Consider the following 13,386-nt stretch of genomic DNA (forward strand, 5'->3'; position numbering starts at 1 on the left):
GGCTGTGGAATTCTTAGGAGAAAAAGGTCTATTGACGGATCCTAACTGGAAGCTCACTTCTGAAATGATTGGGTTATTTAATGATTGGTTTGATGTACTTAATTCCCAAATACCAAATCACAAGATTCCTGAGAAATGTGCATTTGGTGTTCAGATCGAGAAACAGACTAACATATTGGATAATATGTCTCAGTTCATTTCAACCATATTAGTATTTGGAAAGAAATCCTTACTGCCATTCCAAAAAGGAATTCTAATCACGAATAAATCACTCAAAGATATGTTTGATGATCTACACAAAAGATATAAAACTAAATTTATAATTACATCAAAACTGAACCAAGATGTCTTGGAAAACTTCTTCTCCTACATAAGAAGTATGGGTAGGGCGTATGACCACCCAGATCCAATGCAGTTCTCGTATAGATTACGATGGTATATCCTAGGCAAACATTCCTCTACAGCCTTTGCTGTGAAAGGAAATGTCCAACCGGATGATGAAACGTGCTTGGTTTCAACCTTTGAAACATATGTACCTACAGCTTGCGAAGGAGTTGAAATGGAGTTCTGCCAAAGCGCAAAGATTTTAGGCACTGTGCTTACAACGCCTCCAGATGACGATATGGACGATGACGAAGAAGATTTGTCTCTAGATCTGTCATTCATAATACCTCCAGAGTCAAAACCAGCAGACATCATAGGGGACGAAGGACTGCGATATGTGGCTGGTTATGTCGCATTTAAGTTGAAGAAAAAATATCCCCACCTGGGAACACCCTCAAGCCACATATTGAGCGTTGATCCAGAAACATCTCAGCAGTGGATCGAGACTGTTTCCAAAGGGGGGTTAAGCGTCCCTTCAGACGATTTCTTAGGCTTTGCCAGACAGATTGAAAATGCATTCAATGAAATTCATGGTGAATGTGTTTGCAAAGAGCGTGGTATAATAAACAAAGTGTTTGATAAAGTGATTAAAACCAAAGAATTGTATCCAAATATCCCCGATGAAGCGGCGTTACGACTGATACAAGTTAGAACTTATATACGAATAAAGCACCTCAACACAAACTCTAATGCTGCATTTGAGGAAGGAAGGAAAAAAATGACAAATAAGTTAAAGAAGTTAAAAAGGTAGACGAGCCTGTAAGAAAACAAAAAGTTTTAATGAGTGTTTAAAAGTTTGTTTGATATTTATTCCAATGTTTGTAATTTTCAATGTTAAATATTTAAAAAGTCATAGAGTTAGAAATTTAACAATCATAACTAGGCTAATTAGTAACTATTGAACACTGTCTTTATTGTAGGCCTACAACTATCACACACTGTACAGTACTGCAATGTCTTGTTTGTTTTTTTATGCCATGACTTAGGGTATTTTGTCTTATGTATTGTATCCTAGTTCAATTATAACAATAAACCTAATTTTTAATTAAACCTTTACCGACTAAAATGAACTCTATTTTAATGAGAGGTTGTTCACTTTTATAACCACAATATATTGAATTCGATACTTTTAACAGTCACTTATACAATAAAATGAAAGTTTAACGTTGTTCAGTTCAGTTTTAGAAAGGGTTTGTCGATCATTACATTTTAAGTTGTTATCCGATTTCTTAAAACGCGGTTACGAATTTTAAAGGTGTTACGAAATGTTCCGAACAGACCCGTGCGTTTTTCACATTAATGCCAAACCGACCACACGATCGTAACCACTGTCGTTTTAGATAATCATTTTCTGTAAATCTATACTATTTTATTTGGGAGTCTTTAGTTTTGCGATAGTAATTTTTACAACCGGAAAATGCACAAATCGCCATTCCACTATTTTGAAAACATTACAAAAACAATAACAATCAAATCAAAACAAACACATACCAAAATGACAGTTACAATCAGGTGATCTTTTGTTTGCAATCCAAGTGACGTCAGAATTTACGGGAATAGCACACCTATGTTTTTTCCTTCCACCATGAGTTTCTAAGTTAACTCTGGTAAAGTAACGTAACCAAAACATCAAAACTAATTTGGAACCTGAGCGACTTACGCCAACAGGACTCTCAACAAATGTTGACTCCAGACTTCTCTTATTGTTGCGCTAATGAAAGTCACACAAGTTATCAGAATATTTAATTTTAATTTTAAAGTGGAGTCAAATAGTAGTTGATAAATAAAAGCAATTTCTCAACAAGGATTAGCTACATTGTAATCTTTGGTTACATATATTTTTTTATTTTAGCCGATCCATTATTATATTTTGTTATGTGTATAAGCATTTTATTGTCAATGGTATAAGTATCTAAAATTTAAATACCATTATGTATATGATTTTATTAGACGAAGGTTTCGTGTGTTTATATGTGTTTAATATACGAAGGTTTCATGAGTTTATATGTGTTTAATAGACGAAGGTTTCATGAGTTTATATTTGTTTAATAGACGAAGGTTTCGTGAGTTCATACTGTATGTATTTAATAGACGAAGGTTTCGTGAATTTATATGTGATTAATAGACGAAGGTTTCGTGTGTTTATGTGTTTAATAGACGAAGGTTTCGTGAGTTTATATGTGTTTAATAGACGAAGGTTTCGTGTGTTTATATGAGTTTAATAGACGAAGGTTTCGTGTGTTTATATGTGTTTAATAGACGAAGGTTTCGTGTGTTTATATGTATTTAATAGACGAAGGTTTCGTGAGTTTATATGTGTTTAATAGACGAAGGTTTCGTGTGTTTATATGTGTTTATAGACGAAGGTTTCGTGTGTTTATATGTGTTTAATAGACGAAGGTTTCGTGTGTTTATCTGTGTTTAATAGACGAAGGTTTCGTGAGTTTATATGTGTTTAATAGACGAAGGTTTCGTGAGTTTATATGTGTTTAATAGACGAAGGTTTCGTGAGTTTATATGTGTTTAATAGACGAAGGTTTCGTGTGTTTATATGTGTTTAATAGACGAAGGTTTCGTGAGTTTATATGTGTTTAATAGACGAAGGTTTCGTGTGTTTATATGTGTTTAATAGACGAAGGTTTCGTGTGTTTATATGTGTTTAATAGACGAAGGTTTCGTGTGTTTATATGTGTTTAATAGACGAAGGTTTCGTGTGTTTATATGTGTTTAATAGACGAAGGTTTCGTGAGTTTATATGTGTTTAATAGACGAAGGTTTCGTGTGTTTATATGTGTTTAATAGACTAAGGTTTCGTGTGTTTATATGTGTTTAATAGACGAAGGTTTCGTGAGTTTATATGTGTTTAATAGACGAAGGTTTCGTGAGTTTATATGTGTTTAATAGACGAAGGTTTCGTGAGTTTATATGTGTTTAATAGACGAAGGTTTCGTGAGTTTATATGTGTTTAATAGACGAAGGTTTCGTGTGTTTATATGTGTTTAATAGACGAAGGTTTCGTGTGTTTATATGTGTTTAATAGACGAAGGTTTCTTGAGTTTATATGTGTTTAATAGACGAAGGTTTCGTGAGTTTATATGTGTTTAATAGACGAAGGTTTCGTGAGTTTATATGTGTTTAATAGACGAAGGTTTCGTGTGTTTATATGTGTTTAATAGACGAAGGTTTCGTGAGTTTATATGTGTTTAATAGACGAAGGTTTCGTGTGTTTATATGTGTTTAGTAGACGAAGGTTTCGTGTGTTTATATGTGTTTAATAGACGAAGGTTTCGTGAGTTTATATGTGTTTAATAGACGAAGGTTTCGTGTGTTTATATGTGTTTAATAGACGAAGGTTTCGTGTGTTTATATGTGTTTAATAGACGAAGGTTTCGTGTGTTTATATGTGTTTAATAGACGAAGGTTTCGTGTGTTTATATGTGTTTAATAGACGAAGGTTTCGTGAGTTTATATGTGTTTAATAGACGAAGGTTTCGTGAGTTTATATGTGTTTAATAGACGAAGGTTTCGTGTGTTTATATGTGTTTAATAGACGAAGGTTTCGTGAGTTTATATGTGTTTAATAGACGAAGGTTTCGTGTGTTTATATGTGTTTAATAGACGAAGGTTTCGTGTGTTTATATGTGTTTAATAGACGAAGGTTTCGTGAGTTTATATGTGTTTAATAGACGAAGGTTTCGTGAGTTTATATGTGTTTAATAGACGAAGGTTTCGTGAGTTTATATGTGTTTAATAGACGAAGGTTTCGTGAGTTTATATGTGTTTAATAGACGAAGGTTTCGTGTGTTTATATGTGTTTAATAGACGAAGGTTTCGTGTGTTTATATGTGTTTAATAGACGAAGGTTTCTTGAGTTTATATGTGTTTAATAGACGAAGGTTTCGTGAGTTTATATGTGTTTAATAGACGAAGGTTTCGTGAGTTTATATGTGTTTAATAGACGAAGGTTTCGTGTGTTTATATGTGTTTAATAGACGAAGGTTTCGTGAGTTTATATGTGTTTAATAGACGAAGGTTTCGTGTGTTTATATGTGTTTAGTAGACGAAGGTTTCGTGTGTTTATATGTGTTTAATAGACGAAGGTTTCGTGAGTTTATATGTGTTTAATAGACGAAGGTTTCGTGTGTTTATATGTGTTTAATAGACGAAGGTTTCGTGTGTTTATATGTGTTTAATAGACGAAGGTTTCGTGAGTTTATATGTGTTTAATAGACGAAGGTTTCGTGAGTTTATATGTGTTTAATAGACGAAGGTTTCGTGTGTTTATATGTGTTTAATAGACGAAGGTTTCGTGAGTTTATATGTGTTTAATAGACGAAGGTTTCGTGTGTTTATATGTGTTTAATAGACGAAGGTTTCGTGTGTTTATATGTGTTTAATAGACGAAGGTTTCGTGTGTTTATATGTGTTTAATAGACGAAGGTTTCGTGTGTTTATATGTGTTTAATAGACGAAGGTTTCGTGTGTTTATATGTGTTTAATAGACGAAGGTTTCGTGAGTTTATATGTGTTTAATAAGAAGCTGCTGTGCTTGAACTGCTGTAATTATAAATATCTATTCTTTTTCTTGTTTTTATATTTCAAATATATAAAATATAAAAAACAAGAAAAAGCTTCACCATCGTTTTGGTCTCGTGATCGTTTACAGAACAGTTTTTTCCTGTTGGTACTGTTTATTGTTTCGATGTTGTTTGTCATTGCGTAGTCTACGCAGTGAGTGAAAGAATAGTATACGTTAAAAGAGGTATGATCTAATCCGAGGAAGCTCAAACCAAATAGAATAGAAACTTAAACGTGCTTAAACCCTCTAAACTATATAACAATAAGTAGTTTTTCGTTTTTCTGGACATTGTTTTAACCATAATTTTCGCCGACAGTCGGTCAGTACCGGGGTTTTGATGAGTTGAATTTAAATAAAGTATTGTTGATTAATGTAAATGTTTGAAAGTTTTATCTTAAACACTTACTTCATTTCACTTCTTCATTAAACGAAACCCATTAGTGTAACTCTTTCAATTGGTGTTTTGTTCCTGTCATCATATATTCAAAACAGTTTTAATTCTTTCTTCTATTGTAGGCTATATGTGTGACAGACTTCTTTCTTCTTGTGTGTGTTTGTGTTTGTATATGTATACAAATGTGTATTGGGGTCAGGGGTTGATTATATATCATTGAAGGGGAATATTAATTGGGCCTTAACACCGGTAGTGACTCAGTAATGTGCTTTGTCTGTTACGATAATGGCCCGCCAAGCCGAGCACTTTTGGCTTGTAAAAACTGACGGTTTGAGAGACTGGTACTTTGGTTATCTTCACTGTCATTGGCTAGGAGAAACTGAAAGATGTGTAAACTAAACGGATTCCAAATCAAAGAAGCCTTCTTCTGTATCCCACTAATTGCCCCTTAGATTGACACTCGAATCAATTCAGTCACGAGATCGTTTGTTCAACCAAGTAACCTTTATGCGGTAAACATCGCCGTTTAGTGTTCAGTAGAAACATTGTTCACGCGAGAACAGATGTATGCAGATCAAACCAAATGATCGGGAATAGAATGAATAAAATATTACTTTGTTTTGCCGCAGTCTCGATTGTGGCGTGCCACTCCGTCAGTCATTGGATAGTCTGATATCTATTCAGTATTGCCACTGTGGGATTGTATCCATCTCTGTCTCCCAAGCGTGTCAAAGGACCATAAACATACACTTGAGTTCGGCATTGCGGATCAAGGTTTATCACCACTCCAGTACGCCGTGGCTCCTACCTCAACGTGCAAGTGTGGCGTGCCACTCCGTCAGTCATTGGATAGTCTGATATCTATTCAGTATTGCCACTGTGGGATTGTATCCATCTCTGTCTCCCAAGCGTGTCAAAGGACCATAAACATACACTTGAGTTCGGCATTGCGGATCAAGGTTTATCACCACTCCAGTACGCCGTGGCTCCTACCTCAACGTGCAAGTGTGTCGTGTCACTCCGTCAGTCATTGGATAGTCTGATATCTATTCAGTATTGCCACTGTGGGATTGTATCCATCTCTGTCTCCCAAGCGTGTCAAAGGACCATAAACATACACTTGAGTTCGGCATTGCGGATCAAGGTTTATCACCACTCCAGTACGCCGTGGCTCCTCCCTCAACGTGCAAGTGTGTCGTGTCACTCCGTCAGTCATTGGATAGTCTGATATCTATTCAGTATTGCCACTGTGGGATTGTATCCATCTCTGTCTCCCAAGCGTGTCAAAGGACCATAAACATACACTTGAGTTCGGCATTGCGGATCAAGGTTTATCACCACTCCAGTACGCCGTGGCTCCTACCTCAACGTGCAAGTGTGTCGTGTCACTCCGTCAGTCATTGGATAGTCTGATATCTATTCAGTATTGCCACTGTGGGATTGTATCCATCTCTGTCTCCCAAGCGTGTCAAAGGACCATAAACATACACTTGAGTTCGGCATTGCGGATCAAGGTTTATCACCACTCCAGTACGCCGTGGCTCCTACCTCAACGTGCAAGTGTGTCGTGCCACTCCGTCAGTCATTGGATAGTCTGATATCTATTCAGTATTGCCACTGTGGGATTGTATCCATCTCTGTCTCCCAAGCGTGTCAAAGGACCATAAACATACACTTGAGTTCGGCATTGCGGATCAAGGTTTATCACCACTCTAGTACGCCGTGGCTCCTACCTCAACGTGCAAGTGTGTCGTGTCACTCCGTCAGCCATTGGATAGTCTGATATCTATTCAGTATTGCCACTGTGGGATTGTATCCATCTCTGTCTCCCAAGCGTGACAAAGGACCATAAACATACACTTGAGTTCGGCATTGCGGATCAAGGTTTATCACCACTCCAGTACGCCGTGGCTCCTACCTCAACGTGCAAGTGTGTCGTTTCACTCCGTCAGTCATTGGATAGTCTGATATCTATTCAGTATTGCCACTGTGGGATTGTATCCATCTCTGTCTCCCAAGCGTGACAAAGGACCATAAACATACACTTGAGTTCGGCATTGCGGATCAAGGTTTATCACCACTCCAGTACGCCGTGGCTCCTACCTCAACGTGCAAGTGTGTCGTTTCACTCCGTCAGTCATTGGATAGTCTGATATCTATTCAGTATTGCCACTGTGGGATTGTATCCATCTCTGTCTCCCAAGCGTGACAAAGGACCATAAACATACACTTGAGTTCGGCATTGCGGATCAAGGTTTATCACCACTCCAGTACGCCGTGGCTCCTCCCTCAACGTGCAAGTGTGTCGTGTCGAGTACCTACAAATCAAAATAATTTCGCTACGCTTATATAAGTCATAAGTTATATAATTTACCACATATTGGTAGAAGTGTGCAGTTATAGGTTCAGCAAAATATTTTGAAGGAACGCCAAGCTTTTATTTTGTTGCTATTCAATAGGTCAGAGGAAATAGGTCAGACGTGTAGTTGTCCTATAAAGATCCACACTACACACACGTTGCAGAGAGAAAACTGCCAGTATAATAAAGAACAGTATGATGATATAGATAATACAGTAATTTAGTTTTGTAAATTTATATGGTAAAGTAAAATTATTTAAAATTAGTATTGGGATAAAACACACAAATTTCTCTTTATCTACCTAAATGTGTTACCTAAGTATTATGCCAACTATAGGCCTACATAATACCAAATAAACCAATAATCTCGAAATAAAACTATTCCGAATAAATACAACTATTCAACCTATTCCGAGTGCCCTGCGGGTACCTTATCAATTGTGCAAACTCGAACAATGCAATTAACTTTGTCTTAAACGCAAACTACCACTCTAGATAAGAGATATGCAGGATCCATATAAATTTGTATGAAAGGGCCTTGGTTACTTGGGTTATAGGATGGTTGGAGATGGGCCTAGATAACGCTGAGTCGCTTCTTATCACACCGTGATGTACATGACTTGTCTTTCTCAATACATTACTAAGCATATGTTGTCGCTCACTAAGCATATGTTGTCGCTCACTAAGCATATGTTGTCGCTCACATTTAGCTATGTTGCTTTTAGCTATCAATTCAACTATATTTATAGTCCTTAATACAGTTACTACATTTATAATTTAAAATTGCTTTAAAAAATATTCATTTTTCATGGTTTTCCAATATATATACAGTAACAAGCTTGGAGGGTTCTTGGATAAACCAGAAACACCTGTGGGGGATACAAATATGGCTACAATCCATTCAGATTAAGTACTGGAAATAGATCGAGTTAATCAAAAGTGTGAATAACATTTGCGGATTAGCTGGCAAAAGAAACTGGGTCTGCTAGATTCATGAACAAATCCATAGTCCCCCACCCCGTACTGCCTAAAATTAGGAGGATATAACAAACCTAATACATCAGCCATATGTACAAAGTTCATATTATATGTTCTGTACGCTTATTCAGTAAATCAACCATTCGTCTTGAATTGACAGTATTTATTCGTATTTTGTATTGCGGTTAAGATACCAAGCCCACAGCGACTTACGCGAGTTGCCTACCTTTGATGGAGGATTGCACTAAGCTCCTTAGTATGCGGCATGAGTGCTCGGTTTGTCCAATCGTATTCCTATTCAAGTTATTTCTCGTTGTACATGATTTGTAGGTGTATTTAAAAATATGAAACCACCACTCATAGCTGATAAGAAATAGTTTACCAATAAAAATATCCAACCTGTAAAGTGACAGTGACACTATAGCCATAATACCAATGCATTACTTGTGCCACTCTGAGAATCATTTCCACTCATTTGATTCCAGCAAATTATATGGTGAACAATGTTGTAGAGCAGGACATCTACATGAGCGGTATTGTGTCACGTTGATGACAAACAGGGTACTTTCATATGAGACATAAATGGTGTTTTTGGAATGACGAATTACTTAAAAAAGAAATAACGAACAAAATGTTAACGAACAAACATCTCTTCTTATGGCATGCAATATTAGGTGTACAGTACTTTCATGCACTCACCAAGCGAAGAACACAATTTTACGACATAGGCTACTGAGTTGTTTTTATACGAGGTATACCTACATTTAATTAACTAATTCCCATTATCATTATCATTGGAGCAACATATATCGTATGCTAAATCACTTTCACCATTCTATGGTGGATTCTTTCACGATGCATTTTTAAATTAAAATAATTCAAACGAGATCTAAATAATAGACAACCCTCTTTAGCAAGCACCTAAAAGTAATTATAGGTTAAGATTAATAATTGGTAAACATAATTCGTTCCACTTCGTTGTATTATAGACGTAGATACTGTAATGATACGTTTTTATGCATGGCAAAGGCGGTTTTCCAATGCATATACAGTAACAAGCTTGGAGGGCTCTTGGATAAACCAGAAACACCTGTAGGGAATTCAAATATGGCTACAATCCATTCAGATTAAGTACTGAAATAGATCAAGTTAATAGTTAATAGGTGTTTCACTAAATCAAAAATATTATCGTACCTTTCAGAATTTGATAAGTGGAAAAATTATAGGAATTAAAATAGCCAAACTAATATGCGAATGAACCTGGGTAGGTAAGTAATATTCACGCAAATTTACGTTCTAAATCCATGTATGAATCCCAAAGTACCCATGAACTTTTTAGAAAACTACAAGTCACACCCCCATAAACCATATAGGCTACTTAAAATGTTTGCCATGACGAGAAACCTTGCGCAAAACTATCCATTATTTCATAAATTGCCCTTTAAGGTCGTAATTCCTTTCTAAAGGGATTTTCCATAAACCTAATGCTAAAAATACATCAACTGAACTTATTTGATTTGCTATTAAATCAGACAAGTTGAAATTTGCTTAGTTAGTCTGCAGGTTTGCTGTGGCGGGGGTATTATTAATAATTATTTTATTTTATTAATACTTATGAAGTCAAACGGGGTGAAGCTCATGGGTAACAGCTAGTTAAAGTAGATCAAAAAATAAAAATATTATCTCAGCTATGAAATTTAACCATAAAATAGTTGTATATGGGCACTCAGCTCTACGTGTTACAATAGTACATTTAATGACTGAAAGTCTGTACGTGTATGGGAGCCGAGAAGCAGAATTCGCGTGCTATATGCATTTTACCATTATTTTACGTTGCATTACATTTTCCTTTATTCAGTTATATTCAATGGTGATGAGTGTATGTAGATCCCTGAGTATATGTAGAACTACTATATAGCAACGAAACACACACACCATTGCACACAGTAGCGTGTCCTGTCCATCGATCCTTCAATACATCGATGCTGTTGTGCCTAATTTTGTTTATTCAAGAACAGATTAAATGCAGCGTTACACTTCATTTATCACTCGTGACAGCTCGCTCAATCAAACAGACTGCTTTCAATATTAAAATGATTTGGTGACTACCTTGTTGGTTACTGAAACTATTGTTGTTTTCTAATAAATTAACTAATCTGTAAATTACGACTACCTACTTTCGTTGTAAGGTAAGGTTGAAGTGTCTTTTAACAGAGTACGACCTGTGCCTGCTCAGTTCATGGCAACGATATGTTAATTTTCCTACACCAGTATTCCAACTACAAACAACACAACACAGTATGCTTTTATTTGGCACGTAATACGCATACGCTTGAAAATAAGTTGGCAACTCTTAAAGATACTACAACTACGATCAGATGGTGCAGCGTTTCCTATATTTTTCAAATCTTGGATTTAACCATGATTTAGCCAAACCTAAAAACGTGTTGTATAGTGTTTGACAGACTAATTATTTTATGCTTTATAGTAACTGAAGGAAAAATATCATGTGTAACGAGAGTGCAAAGTGCCACTTTTCAGACTAGTTACACAAATGACTATTGAGTGTAGAATAAATGACGCTAAAGCTTTGGTGAAACTGACAAACACCAGCAGATTCTTCAGTTACAATCTATCTATAACATATTAATAGGCAAGCATGTTTCTTTAAAACCTTTTTTCTCAGCTCGAGTACATCGCAGGGAAAATCTACGCATATTGTTAGAAAGATCAAAGATATTTTCCTGTAGATGTGCAGAATCTCTATATAAATTAAAATAGACTCAAAATAAGCACAAAAAATGAATTAAAAATTATAAAAAATTAACATGTGCCTTATGGGATGCCATGCTGGTAACGAAATAACAACTAAACATAAACAGAAAATCAAAACAAATGGAAGAAATTCCAATCATATGTTTTATTTACAGTATTACAGTGTAGGGTGAAAATATAGAGAAGTCTATTGTCGGGTGCCTACTGTACTATGGCTATAACCGGAAACCCGCGGATAACAATGAAACTAGGCAATCGAACCAACAATATACGTAACGATTGATTGTGAATGAAAACATGGCAGAACAGAGAGTAGACGCCAATAGACCGGTGATCGAAGGATTAATAATTGATGTTCTGTTTGCCCATTAGTGGAAACGCTGGCTATTGTTGGTGTCCACAGTGGAGCAGTGGAGGTTGTAAAACTATTCACTTTGTCATTATATAAAATTCTGACCATATTGTCAATCGTATACATTGTTTATTTTTCTCAGATATAAACAAAAAAATATACATACGCCATACAGTTGTTGTATTTGATTAGTTTATACACTAACCTCTATCACAAATGCAACCATTCACGGGATGAAATAGATAAAACCCATTAACCTACACTGGTACTGAAATTGTAATAATTTTTCTTATTATAAAAAAGTTGTTTAAAACCCTAATTTAAATGTACCCTATAAAATATACAAAATTTGGGCAATTCAATTTCGAAGTTTGTTTGAGTTTAAGTAACATGAATTACTGATTACTTTACTACATTACTGATAGATCGTGCGGTACTAATTGAACAGGGGAAAGAATACTTGCATAGTATTTTCCGTACAAAACCTGGTCTTTATATAACCTTACTGCTTTGAAGTTTTATTGGGTGATAATAATGTGGAAGCAAAAAATTGGTATTATAGTTGTTTAAATGATAAAAATGTATTTCATCCAGCTTAGCTAGATACTTGGTTCTAGATTTGTCAGTTTGAGATTGATGACATTTTAAACTATATGATGATCAATGTGACTTAAAAAAATACCATTAATCTTTTTTCTTTTACAGCAGTGCGTCGTGTAGCGCAATTGGCAAGTTTAAACATTTGGCTAGCTGATTACACAATTCATTAATTGAAGCTTTAGTTTATTATTAAAGAATTACTTAATAATATATCAATCATTTTCTCCATAAAGAGTAAACCGATATTATGAACTAAAAAGAAGAAGAATTTGTGAGGTAGGCCTATAGTTTAGATGGACGTTGTTAAAAAAAAAAAAACACATTTAAATAGACACTCGTCTTATAATTCATTAACTTTAAATCAAAATTTATTTTTCATATCTTACCGAGAAACCGTATAAATATCAAAAACTTTTTATCTGGACCAAGTGAATTATCATTATGTGGTTAATTTAATATGGTTTTCAAACGATTCATATCAATATGACATGGACAACAATTAGTAATTTTTTATAGTAGGCCTAATATAAAGTAAAATATTAAATAACGAAGAGTTAAATGATAAGTAATTTGCTATTAATTTATTTAGCGTTTTAAAACATTATTGTATCAAATATGATCAACCAACATACTAAATATTCCAGATGAATATCAAGTAGCTCCCTCGCATACTCACATTGTTCAGCAGTAGCAGGCAGCACAAACGACCACTACAACTACCACACATTCACAACTAACTGAAGACGCGGCGCGTCGGCGCGCCGATCTCGCTTCTCCTGGCACATCTACTGTACATACCATTGCCACAAGACCAGAACAGGGGTGGGACCTATATCTAACAAACACGCGAAATCTTCCAATAAATAATGGCACTGCGATTTGATATCTTCTGATACTGCCACACAACCTATACCAACTGATGATGGCACCACGATATTGTATCTTCTGATACTGCCACAATACCT

The 13,386-nt window shown here is 35.4% G+C and overlaps 2 protein-coding genes across 13 annotated transcripts in view; one reads left to right on the forward strand and one right to left on the reverse strand.

The window, feature by feature from the left end:
* Nucleotides 1-13,386, reverse strand: part of LOC128984115 (glutamate-gated chloride channel) — a 216,133-nt gene that overhangs the window by 122,606 nt on the left and 80,141 nt on the right. For 9 of the 12 annotated variants that reach the window (XM_054403462.1, XM_054403455.1, XM_054403414.1 and 6 more), the window contains exon 1: nt 13,098-13,174. The exons of the other annotated variants lie outside the window; for them this stretch is intronic. In XM_054403462.1, the coding sequence (XP_054259437.1) occupies nt 13,098-13,148 (51 nt within the window). In that variant the 5' untranslated portion in view covers nt 13,149-13,174. Of the gene's footprint in view, nt 1-13,097; nt 13,175-13,386 lie in introns of those variants that run through there. 12 annotated transcript variants of the gene reach the window in all.
* LOC128984186 (annexin B9-like) overlaps nt 1-13,386 on the forward strand; it is a 281,946-nt gene that overhangs the window by 51,317 nt on the left and 217,243 nt on the right. The gene's annotated exons all lie outside the window — the stretch shown is intronic.

Source organism: Macrosteles quadrilineatus, unplaced genomic scaffold, assembly GCF_028750875.1.
Source record: "Macrosteles quadrilineatus isolate MER2022 unplaced genomic scaffold, UCM_ALF_1.0 Scaffold_1__1_contigs__length_201487025, whole genome shotgun sequence".
In the NCBI taxonomy this organism is placed as follows: Eukaryota; Metazoa; Arthropoda; class Insecta; order Hemiptera; family Cicadellidae; genus Macrosteles; species Macrosteles quadrilineatus.